Raw genomic sequence first — 17,175 nt, forward strand, 5'->3', positions numbered from 1 at the left:
GTTCTGAGACTGAGCTTGGGACATCACCAGAGAAAGAAACTATTTTGCTCGTGGCTAATCTTGGCCGTAGTCCTCGAGGAGGGAGCCCCAAAGAAGTGAGGTTGGAAAATGGGTATTGAGAGTTGAGTCACCAGGGAAGAATTTTCTGGCTCCAAACGCTGACAACTTTGGCAGACGCCCTCATTCCACTACCCAAGAAGCACAAAACCTGGTATTGATTGAGTTGTTGTTATGTGCCAAGCACCCTACAGGCGTGATATTCTCTTACTTTTCACAACACTCTCCTAGCTAGGTTTATAATTATCCCCATTTTAACAGATAATTAAACTCAGGGAAACGAAGTAACGGTCAGAGGTCACAGTCTTCCTTCCTAGGAGGTGATCAACTGAGAGAGCCGAGATTAACAGAATTCCACGGGAGCGCCAAGTCCACAGTTCTTATGATAAGGATAGCTGCGGACTCTGAGAGCCTGGCAAGCGACTGATGAATGTTGGGGCAGGCAGGGAGGGTAGGTTTCTATAACATTTTACTTGAATCTCTTTTTTTTCCTATCCAAAATCTACATTCTCCTGTCCAGCCCTTCCTTCAGTCAACTCCACTTTCCAGAGATAAGCATTTTCAACAGTTTTTTTTTTTTTTTTGCCCCCTGGTATTTACTTCCATGTTTATAAACAACTCACCTGCATGCTGTTTCTTAATGTTTCTGTTTTGGGTATTATTCTTTGACTTCCTAGTATGGAAAAGAAGATTTTGGCTTTATCACCCTCCCCCCCACCCCCGCCCCCAGGCATCCTTCTGTACCCTTTATCCTCCCAATGTAGTTATATCACAGATTTAAATCAATTATCAGCATTGGCATTATTATGACCTTGTGAATATTATTCATGGCATTCTATGATTATGTTTCCTTTGTTGGAAATCTGTTTACCCTAGAGGTAACAATTGCCCCCCAACACACACTTAATTTCTTTGTTGTCTTGGTATTCTATGTACAGTTATCATTATGGTCCAACTCTCTGTAAGACATGTAAATCTCTCAATGCATTCAAAAGCATCAGTCAATATTTCGGGTGGTGTGTGTGATTTCTCTCCGTCTCTGTCTCTTGGAAACATTCTTTCTAGAGCTGTCCAACTTCCTGTCCCAATCTGAGCTGTTGTTCTCTCAGTTTACTGTCTATTTGTCATCCTGCTACCCCCCTTCCATGTCTCCTGAGTTGGATGCCCTATTTCCTAGATCTCATGTCAATGATGTGGCAGGACATCCTTCTTTTTTTTTTTAAAGAAAAAACAACTTTTAAAACTATTTTAAATTGAGGTAAAATATACTTAATATAAACATCATTGTAACCATTTTAAGTGTGTATAGCATTTTACTAGTGCTTGGGAAGTACAAAGATTACTCAGTCACACAGAAGGCTCTTTGAAGAGGCGTATGACTCATGGATCCCCTTGACCTTCTCAGCAGAAGCCAAATATAGATGCAATTATTTAGGAAAGATCTGTGGAGCAGTCTCTCTTTATTTTATTTTATTTTATTTTATCAATATACAAAGTAGTTGATTTTCTTGTCCTTTTATCAATTCCTCTCTCTCCCTTCCCTCTCCCCCTCCCACCCATCAACATCATATCTGTTCACTTGTCTTAACAAGTTCAAGGAATTGTGATTGTTGTGTCTTCTTCAGTCTCTCTTCTAATGGAGTGAATCCTTGTGACCCACAAAGTTTTTGAAAAATGTTATACCAATAGAAGCATTGTCGAGTTGGACTAAAAGGGACAGTGAGAGGACGAAATGAAAGAAGGCTGTTGGGCTCCCAAAATTCTATAGGCAGGAAACAGGACGATAAAACCACTCAGTAGCAGACGTGTGCTATTCTTCATAAGAAACGATGGCTCCACCTGTGCCACCCCATATCTGCCTGCTGCTTGCACCGGAGGGCTACTGAGCCAAGCCAGGTTATATGCCATTGCTGCTGAAAAAAAGAATGATCTTCAAGAGGAATCTGCTTCTTCTCCTAGAAGGAATGCCAATCAATTTGATTGGGCTCTAATGAGATTAGATAATTTTGTCTGAAGAACTGGCTGCATTCTACAAAGACACTTCTAGAAAAAGTCTTTGATAGCACACACCCCTCAGGTAGCCCAGGTGGTAATCAAGCCTTGCTTCTACTGTGCAGCTGTGGATCTCTCTTGGTTGAACTAAAGCTTGAAAAGAGAACAAAATTTGCTCATAGCATGTGAGACGAACTTCAGAAATTGGGTACTGTGTATGATGTGTCACTACAATGCATTACTTAAAAGCCTATCTTCAAAATAAACATAAATTCTCACCTACTGATTTCCTGCCAAACATTCAGCCAAACTATGTAACGTACCAGAGGTTAATTGCTGCTTATTGTAATGTAGGAGATATTGAAGGTGTCAACATGATAATGTAGAAAATGCCTTGCATAGCTTGAATAAATCTGTTGTCTACATGATAATGTAGAAGATGCATTGTAGAACAAACAAGAATTTGACAGTTTAGATTCATCTGCTGTCCTTGACACCAACAAGTATGTAGGCCACGTAAAAGTATCGGGAAAGCATGGCAAGCTCCAACGTGCTATTGACATTCTAAAGTAGATGAAAGAGAAGGATGTTCTTATAAAAAATGCAACAGTCTTGTCCTTTTTGCACATCCTAAATGGCACAGCTTTAAGAGGTGAAATTGAAACAGTAAACAGTTGCATGAAGCCCTTGTGACTCTAGGGTTAGCAAAACCATTCACTAACATAAGTTCCCCATTGGTCACTATATACCTGGAAAAAGATGACTCATCTGTTGCTCTTGAAGTCACCATTGGCTGCTATGAAAAGTATAAAATATTACCAAATATTCATGATGTCTATGTAAACTGATAGAGGAAGACTAGACAGATCTTAATTCAGAAAGCACCAGACTTTGTCAGACAAGAACAAGGTGAAATGATAGTGCTCTACGATCGATCTCCTTTGCCTTCCTACAAACAGGAAATTACTAAGACCAAGAAGATCATTGAGACTTCAGACATTGGAGCTTGACCTATTAGACTTCAGTGGTTTTGTGATAGTATTACAAGTGACCAGGTGAAAACCCTAGGAAAATTAGTGGAGCTGACACAGAAGCGATTTGAATGTGATAGAGACCAGACGTAGTATAGTCTGCTAAAACTGTAGAAAATAAATGGTGACTGCCAAAGAGCTGATGCTATCTAGAATAAAATGCAAGAAGAAAATGTTATTCCTCGTGAGAAGGCATTAAGATTATTAGTGGAAATCCTTAGAAACAGTAATCAGGAAGTTCCATTTGATGTACCTGAGTTGTGGTATGAAGATGAAAAATATTCCCTGAATTCTCCATCACCCTCAACTGTAGAAACTAAGTTCCGGAAAGATGTGCTGAATGCCTGCCAATGGAAGAAAAACAAAGGTGTGTTTAATATTTTCCTGAAAGCACAACAGCAAAACGTTGTGTTTAGCAGTGAAGCTTATAGCAGTCTTATAAAATTACTATTGTCAAAGGAATGTCTTACACAGCAGTGCAAGTGAAAGATTTCGCTGTGACCCACATCAAGGGCTTCACACTGAACATGGTGCCAAGAGCCTCCTCATCATAATGCAAGTTAGGCAGGATTATTTGAAAGAGGCTCTAACAATGCTAAAACAGCCTTAGATCTGGAGCAGACCCTTTCTAGGGTAGCAGTGACGTGCCTTATCCAGGCATTTGCCTTGAAGGGTGATCTACAAAGCATAGAAGCTATTCAGAAGATGATAAATGGACTCGAAAACTCCATTGAACTTTGAAATATGGCTTTCATCAATAGCATTGCTCTGGCACAAATAAAAAACAATAACATAGTTGTTGCCATAGAAAACATTGAAAATATGCTTACTTTCGGGAATCAAACTGTGGAACCCTAATACTTTGGCTTGGTATACATATTCAGAAAAGTAATAGAGGAGAAGTTGGAATCAGCAGTTGAGAAAATAAGCATCATTGCAGAGAAACTGGCCAATCGGTTTGTAGTTTGCAAACCTGTCACTGATCTTTTCCTTCAGCTTATGGATGCAGGCAAGGTGGATGATGCCAGAGCTGTCCTGCAGAGATGTGGTAGAATTGCTGAACAAACCCCAATTTTGTTGGTATTCTGTGTTGGGAGTTCTCTGAAACCTTCCCTTCAGGACAGACAACAACTCTGAAATCTTTGTTAGAATTGATTCCTGAATTAATTGGAAAGGATGAAACATACACTTCCATCATGAAAAGCTATGTCGTGGACCAAGATGTCCTGTCTGCTTAAGTACTATATGAGCATTTGACTGCAAAGAATGTAAAATTGAATGACCTGTTTCTAAAGTGTTATGCATTTTTGCTGAAGAATGTTGGAGTCTGTCCCTTTCACTGAGTCCCCTAAACACTTGAGTTTTATGCAAAGCAGCTAAAGGAATCAAAGGAAAACCCTTCATGAGATAAGGCTTTACTTTGTTTTGTGTGTATCTGTGATTCTAAGAGTCATTTTAAAAATGTATTTGAGAAGGGGGGAAAAAGGAAGGATGGCTCTGAAAGTGAAACCACAGGTACAGAGGGCAGCGGCAGTAGCTATGCAAATTATTCCCAGGATTTGAAACCTAAAGGAGTTTACCTAGCTGGACTTTGAAAGTGATCAGCTGATTACTCCTTTTTACCTTTTTTCTCCCTTTTGGATTTTTTGTTTTTAATTCACTTTTGTTTTTGTGGGGTACAGTGTGTTGTTTCAATACATGCATATCTTGCACAATTCACTTAGGGTAGACAGCAGTTTTGTCCCTATTACTTCACCTCTAATCTTCCTATTTTCTCCCTTTTTGAATAGGAATGTTTATGACTTTTACCCTATGCCTGTGCCACCAGTTTGGGAGTACAGAACTTGCTCTCTAGTTTCATAGGTCCAAAGATGGAGAATATTGAACCAGAATGGATTATACCTAGAGCTGCATCCATACATAACTTAGAGGATTTAGATAACAGATTTGGGACTTTTGAGCTGAGGAGACTTAACGATGATATTTTGGATTTAACGCTGTAATGGGTTGAAACTTTTGGGGACCTTGGGATGGGTCAAAGTATTTCTCCTGTGAGATGGATATCTTTAGAGGCCAGAGCGTGGACTATGGTAGGCTAAATAATGCCCACTCCCCACACCTAAGATGTCTACATGCTATCCCTGAAACCTATGAATATGTTACCTTACATGATAACAGATTTCGCAGAAACGACATATGTATATTTACAGAAAAACACAAAGCTTCAGGTTCATAGACACAATTTATTACAGCAAAAACAGCAGCCAGAGCAGCATCGTATGTCAGCTTCCCATGCTCCAATTCCCACAGTGTGATATAAGGGCCAGGTGTTACCTCTGCATGCAGTGGGTTGCACCACAAAAGAGCCCCAAATTTTAAGAGACTCTATCCTTTTATGAGGCTGCAGGCATTTCTGCTCATCTTCCCCTCCAGACAGATATTATTCTTGGAAAGTAAGCAAGTCTCTGGGGAGGGAAAAGAGAAGGTGTTTTCTTTACTTCCCTGGGATGTCTATAGGGAAAGAGATGTCTCTAGCTTCACTATCCTGGGAATACATTAACTTGGATGCAAATATCTTCATTCTGAGGATCCAGACTGTGCAGAAATGTGAACTATTCACACAGAATTATTTTCCAACAGTTTATTCCAAGTATCAAAGAGGAAAAAAATTATATTAACTTCAATAAAATAGAAAATCCAAAATATCAAATATTACATTAAGGCTAGGCGTGGTAGCAGATGGAAAGGAATTGCTACCTCATATGACTTTTAAAGAGAAAGATCATGCCAAAAACATCACCTGTGGGGACAGGGAGTATGCAAAGAGAGGCACAAGTTGAAATTAGTCTGAGGAAGATATATTACACAATATAAGTTACTTAATCATCAGCAACGTGAGGAAGCAAAATCAATAAATGCCATTTTTGGATGTTTGTAGAAGTCATCTGACAAAATGAGATTTTAAGAAGTAAAAAAGGCAAAGAAATTTGCCACACATTTAATAACTATTCCTGGGAATATGACTGCAAACTACCAATGTTAGATATCATTGATTCATTTGTCCTTTATCAAATATATAGAGTACCCACTTACTATGTATCACGCAAATGGACATGATCTCTGCTCCTACAGAGCATTCATTCCAGGGTGGCAGAATGCCAGAGACAGTAATCAAATAAATAATTACAAATTGTACACTACAAAGAAAACAAAGAAATAAAAGTAAAAATAATGGAGAAATTACTCTAAAGTGGTAAGGAAAAAACCTCTTTAGGGAAGTAACATTTGTTTTAAGAATTTAAAATAGTAGCCAGTGTGAGTCTTTTAGAACCTAATTTAGATCATGTCTCTCCTCTACTTAAACCCTTCAATTGCTCTGTTTTACTGACAAAAAGCCAGAGATCCTATAATGGTCATAATTTGGTCCCTTAATACTTCCCTGACATATAGCCCTTATTATCTTCTAAATATTATAAAGCTCATTTATTATGTTTATTGTCTCTCTCTCCTGGTCAGGATATAAGCTCCACTAGGGAATAATCTTTGTTTTGTTCACTTTTGTATTCCTAATGTCTCTAGAGTAGTTCCTGGCCTCTGACAGTTCATTAAATATTTGTTCAATAAAAATAAATCACATGATCTTATTAATACTTAAATATAACAAAATTAAAACACAACAAAGGCATCACATACAATGTTATATTAACATTTAAATATAACATAGCAAAATGTTACAATATAAGAAATACAAAAATAAAAACTAGGTAAGATTTTATTTAATGTGATGGGTGTGCTTGCCTGTTCATAAGTTCATTCCAGTCTGGAACACAGGAAGACAATGCTACCCGCATATCTGCTGCACCGTCCAACCCATTTCTTTTCTTTGTTTTTAACTGGGTTAGGACTGAAAACCCTTGTTCACACAAACTAGTCGTTGTGAATGGTAGTAACAGCAGGACACTCTTTCTACTTAGCAAAGGAAAGTCTTCCTTTATCTTAATCCAAAATGCTGATAAACTTAAGGTCTCATAATCATTCTTCAATATATATGAAGAACTAAGCTGCAATAATTCATTCTCTTCTTCAGGCACCAAGTTTAAATCATTTATTGATTCAGGGTTTTGAAAAGCAAAGGGATCTTTTACCCAACTGTTTTCCCTTAATGTTTCAAATTTCTCTTCCGGAAAGAAATGGTTAAAAGTTTGAGATAGAGAAGTGAGATGTAACAATATCTCTAATTTTATTTCTTTCAAAATGCTTTCATTAATAATATTCTCTTCAATATGTTGCAAAAATCTTGGAAACATGTAGTAGCTAGGACGATTACTTTTAAGCCTTGCTTGCCATAACAGCAACGTCTTTCGGAATCCTTGAATACGTTCGGCATATTGGAATATATCACTGTTTTTCCCTTGTAATTTTAAACTCAGTTCATTAAGAATGCCAAAAATATCAGTTAAATATGCCAATTTCGTTACCCAAATATCATCTTCCAAAATATTTGCCAAATGAGATTTTTTTTCAATGAGAAAAATGTGAATCTCATTCCTGAGTTCATACACCCTGCTTAATATTTTCCCTTGAGACAACCAACGAACTTTGGTTTGATAAAGTAAGTGGGTATGATTAGTCCCAATCTCTGAACAAAATGTTTCAAAAAGTCGGCTATTCAGTGAACTTCCTTTAATAAAATTAACAACTTTCACTGCATTTTTCAATACTTCCATGAGATTCTGTGGAATTTCTCTGGTTGCTAAAGCTTCACGATGTATAAAACAATGATTCCACACAACACCATTATTAGTAACTTCTAGCAATTTTTTAATTACTCTGCCATGTTTTCCAGTTATGCTTGCTGTTCCATCACTTGTAATTCCTTTACAGTTTTTCCAGTTTAATTTATATTGACCAATAATGAGCTTTTCTAATTCTGTAAAAATATCTAATCCACTTAGGTGTGAGGTTAAATTTAAAAAACACAACAAATCCTCCAAAAAATCATCTTGCCATGCATATCTGACATAAACCATAAGTGTTACGCAGCTTTCAAAATTCGTGTTTTCATCAAGCTGGATTGCAAAATCTATACCAGACTGTAACCGAGTAATGAGCATTGTTTCTAAATGTTCTGCAATAGTACAAATTCGAAGAGAGATTGTTTTATCACTGGGTATAGTTTTTAATTTATCAGCTGATTTGTCATCAAAAATTGTACGCACCATATCCAAACATGCTGGAAGAATAATTTTTTCAGCAGCTGTGTGAGCCATCTTCTCTTTTGCCACACGATATGCAACTAAATACGATGATAATAAGGCTTTCTCACTAACAGTAGCAGAACAACTAAGAAATTGTGTTGATAATCCTATGTCTTTTTTCTTTCTCTGAAAATATTCAAGAGGCTTATCAATAAGTTCAGCATGCTGAGTTTCTAAGTGCCTTTTTAATTTTGAAGGTTTTAAGCTTTCATTAGCAAGAATATTATTACAAATAACACACTGAGGTCTGTCATTTTCAAAGGGTTTTTCACATTTGATAAAACCGTATTTTAAATAATCTTCATTATAACGTCTTGCACTTATTTTTTTCTTTTTGAAATGTGGCTCGAATGAAGTTGAAATTTGCAGATTAGAGTCAATATTTTTCTCAATATTGTTATTATTCACACTTTCAGATCCAACAGCTGAATTTGAACAAGCTTCTGTATATTTCATTTCATTATTCCTCTTTCTTTTAATAAAGAAATGATCCATCTCAACAGCAATTTATTCCACTTTGATTAAAAAAATTTATATATAGCCTAATCTTTCCAAAAAATGCAAAGTTTGCAGCTGAATCTCAATTGAATATCTCAGGCTTCACATCTAGTTGCAAGTCATGATAACATAAAACTAGACTGCACAACATTAATCTTGCTATTATGAAAACTAAACAAGACACCAGTGTGTAAATGACTGAAAACCTTTTCCTGGCCAACATATATTCTATTCATCATATCCCCTCCATCAAATACCCTTCTCACTTATTGAAACTGACCTCAGTATTCCCTAAAATGTGCATAATTCAGGCAAAGGATCCATGCAAGCACTCTAATATATTTTATTTCATTTTTAAAAAATGTTCATTGTGACTCACAGAATTGATTACATGACTCACTAATGGGTCACACACATAGTGTGAAAAACAGATATAGAGACATTTTGAGCCCTTTGCTGTGCTGGTGGCTTAAGTATGTTTGCTTGCTGATGAAAGAAACTAGCTGATCTGATAGATTGTTGGCTTGTACTTTAACTTCTTCAACTGATAGGAACATATCTTACATTTTCATTCTTGATACTTTTTGATGGCAACAGATTTTAAAAGTGCCAGTTATGGTCTGATCTGCTGAGCACCCAATGGTTGGAGCTGATGATATATTTTTACGGAACTTTCTTGGAATGCATCCTTTACCTGGGAATAAGACCAGAGACATGACATTAAAACATCACAATACAGAGTAATATTACTGCCAGCTGTGGGGAAAGGGGAAACTTTATGATATCCAAGATCATGGGGTGGTGAAGCAAAAAGCCTATAGCTCTTCTCATCACTGTCTTATATGGGCTTAGGTCTATTTCTGTAAGGTAAATTACCTCAGTCAAGAACAGTAAATAAAAAAATGATGTCAGTAAAACCCTGAAGTGTGCATTGGGAGTTGCAAAGTACATTAACAAAGCTGAACATGGCAAACCATGGATGAGCTCATTTACCATATATACTTTCTCTTAGCTTGGCCATACCTGTCTTGAAAGTACTTACTGCATTTCTCTCTTTGATCTTAGTGTATTCGGGTCTTATCACCACAACACAGCAGCTTCAATCCTTCCTTACCCGCCTTTCCATCAAGTTATCTCACTTTGGTGGGGGGAGGGTGTAAAGTCTTATATTTACTGTAGTGTTTATTTATTAGGAATTCAACATGTTTTAACTATGTTAAAACTTTTGTTAGGACTGTTTGTATTAATTATATTTTCTTATTTTCTGCTCTGGCATCTGGGTGAGGCCTCACCAACTAAGGAGGTACTGCCCTTCCAATGGTCAGCTAATTCCTGTGTAAACTAACCAACCGAGAACCCTCCTCCTCTTTGGGTTTTTACATTCCTGGCCAATATTCCTCTGCCCTAATCATCCCAGGGCCAGGTATCAGGCCACTAGGGATAGATCTCATGCCCAAGCCAGCTGAAATTTTCAAACTAAACCTGCTTAAGCCTGCTTACCCCGCTTTGCCCGTTCCTTTCTAAGAAAACCAAATAAAGGCTTTCATGCAGTTTTTGTTATGCTTCCACTGCATACTAACTGAGCCTGGTACTTCCCAGTGTGGCACCCCTGCATGGTATAGGATGTGGTACCTCCTGTTTCTAGGAATTTGTGAATATAAAAACTTCTTCCTTCATGACAGCCATTCTCATGTCTGCAAATCTTACCATATCTGATTGAAACAAATCCTGGGTAAATTTGTAAACATCATTATTTTGTGTTATTGCTCTGGTTACAAAGTTGTATAGTTTGGCCCTAGCCCTCTTTTCCCCTTAAGCTTTGTTATTTTTTAAAACAAATTTTGCAAACCATGAATTCTTCTAGAAAGTCATAATGTTAAATCCTTTAACTACGGTTAAGTAGCTAGAGATCTACTGTATATGGTACCTGGTTGTACTTTAAAAGGTGTGCATCTGAGAGAGAATTCAGAACCTAGTAGATGCCTTTGACTTAATCTTGGTTAAATGTTTCTTTGAAAGGTGACACGTTTCAAATATTTAACCTTGGTCCGAAAGAGACAAAGCTCTTCTTTGGAAGTTTTACAAGGACATCAGTAGGACTAAGGAGTTTATGGCAGATGCCTCTTGGATGTCAGAGCATGGTGCATGTCATCCAAATATGAGATAAGAACTATACTGCTGGAAAAGCAATTGCATCTAGAACTCCTTTTAATGAATAAGAAGTTTGAAGCAATTCACAGTAGCCTTAGGCAGTCTGAATCAGGTATACAGCTGATCTAAAAACATGAAAAAGAACATTTACTCTCTTCCTACCATAGTTAAAAGTTCCAATACTGATGTTCACCTGTTTTTAATGTCTCATCCCCTCCCCTCCCCCAACTCTCAAACTACAATTTTGTCCTTCTGCCACTTCTCCCCAGATATTTTACAGATATTTACCTTATATAGCTAAAGAAAAATGGTGCTAAATAAAACATGCTACAAAGTCTTTTGTTAACCCTCCTCTTTCTCTGTTTGTCTTTTAACGGAGCCTTCATAGGAAGCCAGAGGAGTTTTTGGGGATAGGTTCAAACCTGAGCTTCTGGCCTAACCATAAATTCTGGAACTTTAATTTAAACAGAGACATGCTCCATTAGAACTCAATGTAAATCAGAGCATATACATTCCAGAACATGAGCAAGTATACCAGTGTGATTCTGTAACCCAGATGGGTTCTGCTGGGACAAGTCTCTTCTGGTCAAAACCTCAAGGACTTACGTATACACTGATGCCTAAGATTTGTGCACTGAGGTTGCCTGTTGTGGATATAAGATCACATTTCATTTTGTTTTTTTTTGTTGTTGTTGGTTTTATGTGTGTATTTTATTTTATTAATTTTTACTTTGTATGGCCACATTTCAGAGTAATAAAGCTCTTTATTAGGCTGTGCATCAAGTTAGCTTTACTTAGGAGACAATTCCAATTAAGGTGACCAAATACTTAGAATAGAAAGTCTCTTGTATACCAAGGTGCATTAAGATGGTCAGCTGATATGATTTTAGGTTAGTGATTTTCCACTATTAAATCTTTTTTATCTACCTGTTCCTAGAATGCTTGTTATATGGTGGGCACTCAACAACTGTATTTGAAAGAACAAATGATAAAATGAATGACACCTGTAGTAAACTGTACACCACACATTCTATTTTTATCATCGTCAGTGAAACAAGTTACCAAACTATGTTTGGACAATATAAGACAGAGTCTAGTAAAACATTCTTTGAAACAGGATCATCAAAGATATCCTATCTCAAAATAAACTGCTTTTAATGTTAAGAAGTAGTAGAAACAATGGTCCTATAAAAATGTATATGCAAACTATAGATTTAGTACATAAAGCTTAAGACCTAAATCCACTGAAAATAAGAAACTCACTAAAACAACCCCAAACTGTATCTTATTTATATTATATTTATAGGTCACTATTCTTTTAGACAGAAGCAACTGTCTTTTAATCATACTTTTCTTTCATATTTTTACTATTACCATTTCAACCCAATCCACCTTGAAAGTTTATATCTGGTTATGCTTCAGTTACTGTTGTATTATAAAAGTATTTCTAAAGGGCTTGCTCTCCCTCCTAAATCAGACAATTCACCACTGTGATAGCAGAGGCAGTGTATTAGGATACAGACCTGGTAGATGTGGTCATGAAAGCATGGGGAAGTTCTTTTTTAACTGAAACAGGATGCCAAATATCAACCAGGTGGAAGGCAGGAGTAAAAAATGTTGCATATTTGACAGAATGAAATAATTGCTTAGAAATATGGTAATAAGAATGGACTAGGAAAATGTTAGGATTTTAAATGAGAGCATAGTTGTCTTACATTGCTTAATGCAATGATAATTATTGATACAATGCTTGAAAGGTAGTCTTTAATATCCTGCCACTAATCTTTTACAACCTAAGATAATCTCTAGGATGCAATGAATATCATCTAAAAATACAGCTCTGATCAGTTTCCTCATGATTCAAAAGCATTTAATGGTTATGAGCTCGTGTAAACTCCTCAGGATAATATCCTTTACATCTAAGCCTCATCTTATCTTTCTAGGCTTCTCCTTCATCACATTATCTCCAGATGTTTGACATTTTCAGCTCTATAACTATGGAACTTCTTGAGCTATTTTATGCACTTTCAGGCCTTTGCTTTCATTCTGACTAGCATTCCTTTTGCCTGGAATACTCTTTTCACTTTCTTAGTCATATGAAATCCTATTCATTCTTTATGATTCAGGTAAAATGCTACAGCATTCATCCATTCAACTAATATTTAAATACCTAAAATGTGTCAGACACTGGAGATACATAACAAGAAAATGCATAGCGATATATCACTACAGCAGTATACCTGTTCAGCTGTTATGATGAACTAGAGTTACGTAACACTGACAAATCTTTAAAACAACATTAAGTAAACAAGCTAGCTGCTAAAGGATCTATACATTACTGACAGTTAAAATAATGCAAACCAGCACTGTATATGTAATTAAAATTAAAACATAAAGGTACTTGGGAGAGAGGTTACCCCGAGCAAGAGGAAAAGAATAGAATGGGGTAGAGCTGACAATTACTTATATATTTATTTCTCCAGTTGGGTGGTGAGTACAAATGTATTATAGTTTTTTTCTACCTTTTTTTGAAAAGGATTTGTGCCTTCCTGAAGGCAATGCAAATCTGTCATGGAACCACTAATTTAAAATTACCTTCCATCTCTTGTACTTCCCTGTGTTTCTCCTATTTTCATTACGCACACATTAGTACACCAGGCCTTAAGGGTAGGAAATTCCAGGTACCAGCTTCAGGTAGATCAGATTGGGTAATCTTCCTCCGAGCAAATTCCTGACCGATTCCCTCCCGTCCTCCGGGTACCCAACTAGGACTTCAAAGAACTTCGACCTCACCTCCTCAGCCCATGCTGCAATATCTCCCCTCAAATCCCGATTACTGCCCCATCCTCCCAGTATACCTCTCAATACGTGCCCTGAGCAGAACCAGAACGTGCCCCCCCGCCACGAACCCTGCAATGTGTCGCTTCAGCGGACCCCGGTCCCCTCCCATCAGAGGCTGCTTTCCTTCCTTCTCACCTCTAGCCCAGCCGCCACGACCCGGCCAGGCCCAGCGCCGCGACTCTTACGTCTGGCTGGTGGGGCTGTAATTCAATTCGCTCCCCATTACCTCCTCAGCATCACTTAACGGCCTCACCTCAGAAACCCCACGTCCAGACGGAGTAGGGCTGAATCGGCTCTCTGCGCATGCGCAAAACCCTGATTTGGGGGCAGGGTCTGATTCTACTGTTTGACCTCCCGGCGCGCTCGCGGAAGTCTCGCGATATTTGCTTCTCTCGCGGGAGTCGTTTGAATGCTCTGGCGGTAACCACGCCCTGTGCGCTCAGAGGTCTGCTCGGGGGGAGTCTGAGGAGACTCTGGAGAAGTCCGTTTGCGGCGCTGGGGCCGTCTGCATCCGAGCGCGGGTAGGGTTCGTCCCGGCGCCATTAAGGAGGCCGTTCGCCTGGCGCGCCGCACCAGAACCAGGCGAGGCTCGCGGTGGCGCTGGGCCGCACCTACGGCACGGTAAGCGCGGCCGGCCCCGCGGCCCCCCGCCTCGGCTTCTGCCGCCGCCCTTCGCCCTCCCTTGGCGCAGCTAGGACACCAGTTGTTACACTCCAAAGTAATGTGGACAGTCTTCAGACAAGAATTATAGAGAATTTTGGACGTTAGTATCATTTTCACCTTGTCTGCTTTTATTTAGAGAACCGTATCTTATTTAATAATCATAGTAGTCCTGTGTGTCTTTTTAGGTTCGCAGTTCATTGATTTTTATGCACTTTAAAAATATTTAAATACATCTATAACATATTTAAACATATGTATACCTTAGATATATTTAATGAAATATTAAATAGACAGTATGTAATAATTACTATAATTAATAAATCAATATGTTTAAAGTATATATACGTTTATGCCCTTTAATGATTTTAACAAAACACATTTCTTGATCATTAACAAAATAAGTGCATGTTTGTTACAAACCAAGTGTTTTTCGGGTTAGTGCATTTATTGTCTTTTATTCTGATTTAATTTAAGATACAGAAAGTGTTAGGTACAGAAGCTTGAATTTCAACTTTGAGACTTTGTGTGACATTTTCAGCATTTCTTTTCCTCAAGCCACTAATTTCTTTATTGGTGGGATTACACAGACAGGTTTTCAAAAAATTTTGCTTCTCCCACTGGATTTTTTAAACTTTTTTGATTAGCAAATATTTATTTTGCATGGCTCAAAGAATCACTTCTTCCCTAGTCCCCATCCAGTACTGTTGCTGATAGTCTTCTACAGGTAACCAATTTTAATTAGTTTCTTGTTTACCCTTCCAGTCTTCATGCATATGCATGCAAATAAGAATATTTTCTGCTATGTTGTGTACTTTTTTCCCCCCACTTAACATTAATTCTGGATATTTCTCCTTATCAGCATTTAATTAAACTTGAGTATTCGTTTTTTTCTGTTACATATTCCATTTTGTAGATATATTCCAATTTATAGTCATTCCTCTACAGACAGACACTTGTATTGTTTCTAGTCTTTAGATAATAGAAACAGTGCTTCAGTGAATATATATCATTTCCTACATTTGCAGAGGTAACTGTCAGATTCTCAAAACAGAATTGCTGGATCAAAGAAGAAATGTATTTGTAAATGTGATAAATATTGACAGTTGCCCTTCATAGAGTGGTCCATTCTGTACTCCTGATTCAGCGGAGAATGAGAGTTTGTTTGTTTGTTTTTTGAGGGGATTTGGTAACAATAGGAAGATAATTGGCAGGATGTTTTCTAATAGATGAGAAAATTTTTAAGTAAAATCCTGAAAAGTTTGGAACTATGAGTTAGAATGATAAAGGGTGTATCAAAAAGAAATTGCTGTCTGATGTAAGAAGGCTTAATTTAAAAATTCAGTGTTGAATTGGGATCAGTGTTTTTTCATTTACTAAATTGTACCTTTGCAACATTTCTCTGAATGGATTCAGGTTTATTTAGAAAAATCAAAAGAATCTTTTGCGATCAAAATCTGTGCTGCTTGCTCCATGACAAAAGTAATTCAACAATCGAAGAAATAGAGTATAAAGATTTGACAGTCATAGGATGGTGCTGGAGACAGACTTTTATCAGTGTTTCTGTGAAGGATTTGTTTTATATTTCTGGTGATTAAATAAAACAGTTTCTCAAGAGCCATTTGTTACTTAATCTCAAATAAGCCATGATGGTCTGTATATATGTACCAGCAGTAGATTGAGAAACAGAATTTGCAGCAGTTTATTACTTTATTTCACCAAACAAAAGGAAGATAATGAGAAAAATTAAGACAGTGACATTTTGAGTAAATTTAATTATTTTACTTTCTTCTTGAAGCTCTTCTAGAAATTTTATCAAATTTTTTTTTTTGTTTTTGACAGCTGGCCAGTATGGGGATCTGAACCTGTGACCCTGGTGTTATAAGACTGTACTCTAAACAATTGATCTAACTGGCCAGACTTGTCAATTTTTATTGGCATTAACAGTGGGTGTGTGTATCGTTTAAAAAATTTCTGGATTAAAAACTTGCAGGGTTTGTATAATTGTAGAGGAAAAAATGTCTGGGAATTTAAAATACACAAGAGGTTTTCAAAAAGTTCATGGAAAGTTTTGCATATCTTTTAACTACTTTTCCATGAATTTTTGAAATACTCTTGTATATATAAATATCTCTCACATTGAAGTGACCTTATACATATTTTTTTCTGTAGGGTAAAATAATAAAATTATAATTAAGAACTGATTTATTAGATTACACTAGCTTTAATTTTTTAAAAAATAAGAAACCAGTTTCAGGTAAATATATTTAAATGAGTGGGTAAATAGTTTTAGCTAAATGTATGTAAATGAGTGCTCTATGTAGGAAGGAAGGCAAAAGACAATATATATATATATATATATTTTCCCCACAAATTATTGTGTTCTTATATTTGGCAAATATTTCTGACAAGGGTTGAGAGTAAATAAAATGTATATTTAGTATACATATGTTATCTTACCAAGAAGGGTCTGTCATCCACTGCCCACATATCTAAGAAATATCTCATGCTAAAGTTTGCAGAATTAAAGATTAGTATTTATTTGAATGCCATTTAAAGGAGCCCATGATAGGCAAGGGAACTTTTAAGACCCTGGGTTCCCTGATAGCTTAGAAGCACAAGCATTTATACAGCAAAATCATGAGTGGGGGATCCTGGGAGTTGTGCGCGAATCTGATTGATCAGTG

General features: G+C 37.0%; 1 protein-coding gene, 1 long non-coding RNA gene and 1 pseudogene across 3 annotated transcripts; 1 reads left to right on the plus strand and 2 right to left on the minus strand.

Annotated features, from left to right (window-relative positions):
- Window positions 1-2,466: 2,466 nt before the first annotated feature.
- On the plus strand, window positions 2,467-4,486 carry LOC103606375 (annotated as a pseudogene).
- An 817-nt stretch (window positions 4,487-5,303) lies between these two features.
- On the minus strand, window positions 5,304-14,131 carry LOC103606372. 2 transcript variants are annotated; one of them, XR_551879.1, is made up of 3 exons: window positions 14,082-14,131; window positions 9,401-9,530; window positions 5,304-5,545 (listed from the first exon to the last, which is right to left on the minus strand). It is a non-coding gene; the product is annotated as an uncharacterized LOC103606372 (long non-coding RNA). The 2 variants fall into 2 exon arrangements; XR_551878.1 differs by having other exon boundaries at window positions 13,964-14,118.
- On the minus strand, window positions 6,817-9,393 carry FAM200B (family with sequence similarity 200, member B). Its single transcript, XM_008590980.1, has one exon. The coding sequence runs from the start codon at window positions 8,831-8,833 to the stop codon at window positions 6,857-6,859; it is 1,977 nt and encodes a 658-aa protein (XP_008589202.1). The 5' UTR covers window positions 8,834-9,393; the 3' UTR covers window positions 6,817-6,856.
- Window positions 14,132-17,175: the final 3,044 nt, after the last annotated feature.

The sequence above is a fragment of the Galeopterus variegatus genome, unplaced genomic scaffold (genome assembly GCF_000696425.1).
Source record: "Galeopterus variegatus unplaced genomic scaffold, G_variegatus-3.0.2 Scaffold6528, whole genome shotgun sequence".
Lineage (NCBI taxonomy): Eukaryota > Metazoa > Chordata > Mammalia > Dermoptera > Cynocephalidae > Galeopterus > Galeopterus variegatus.

Coding starts and splice junctions, on each gene's coding strand:
- FAM200B (XM_008590980.1), bottom strand. CDS start 8,833: ATGGATCATTTCTTTATTAAAAGAAAGAGGAATAATGAAATGAAATAT.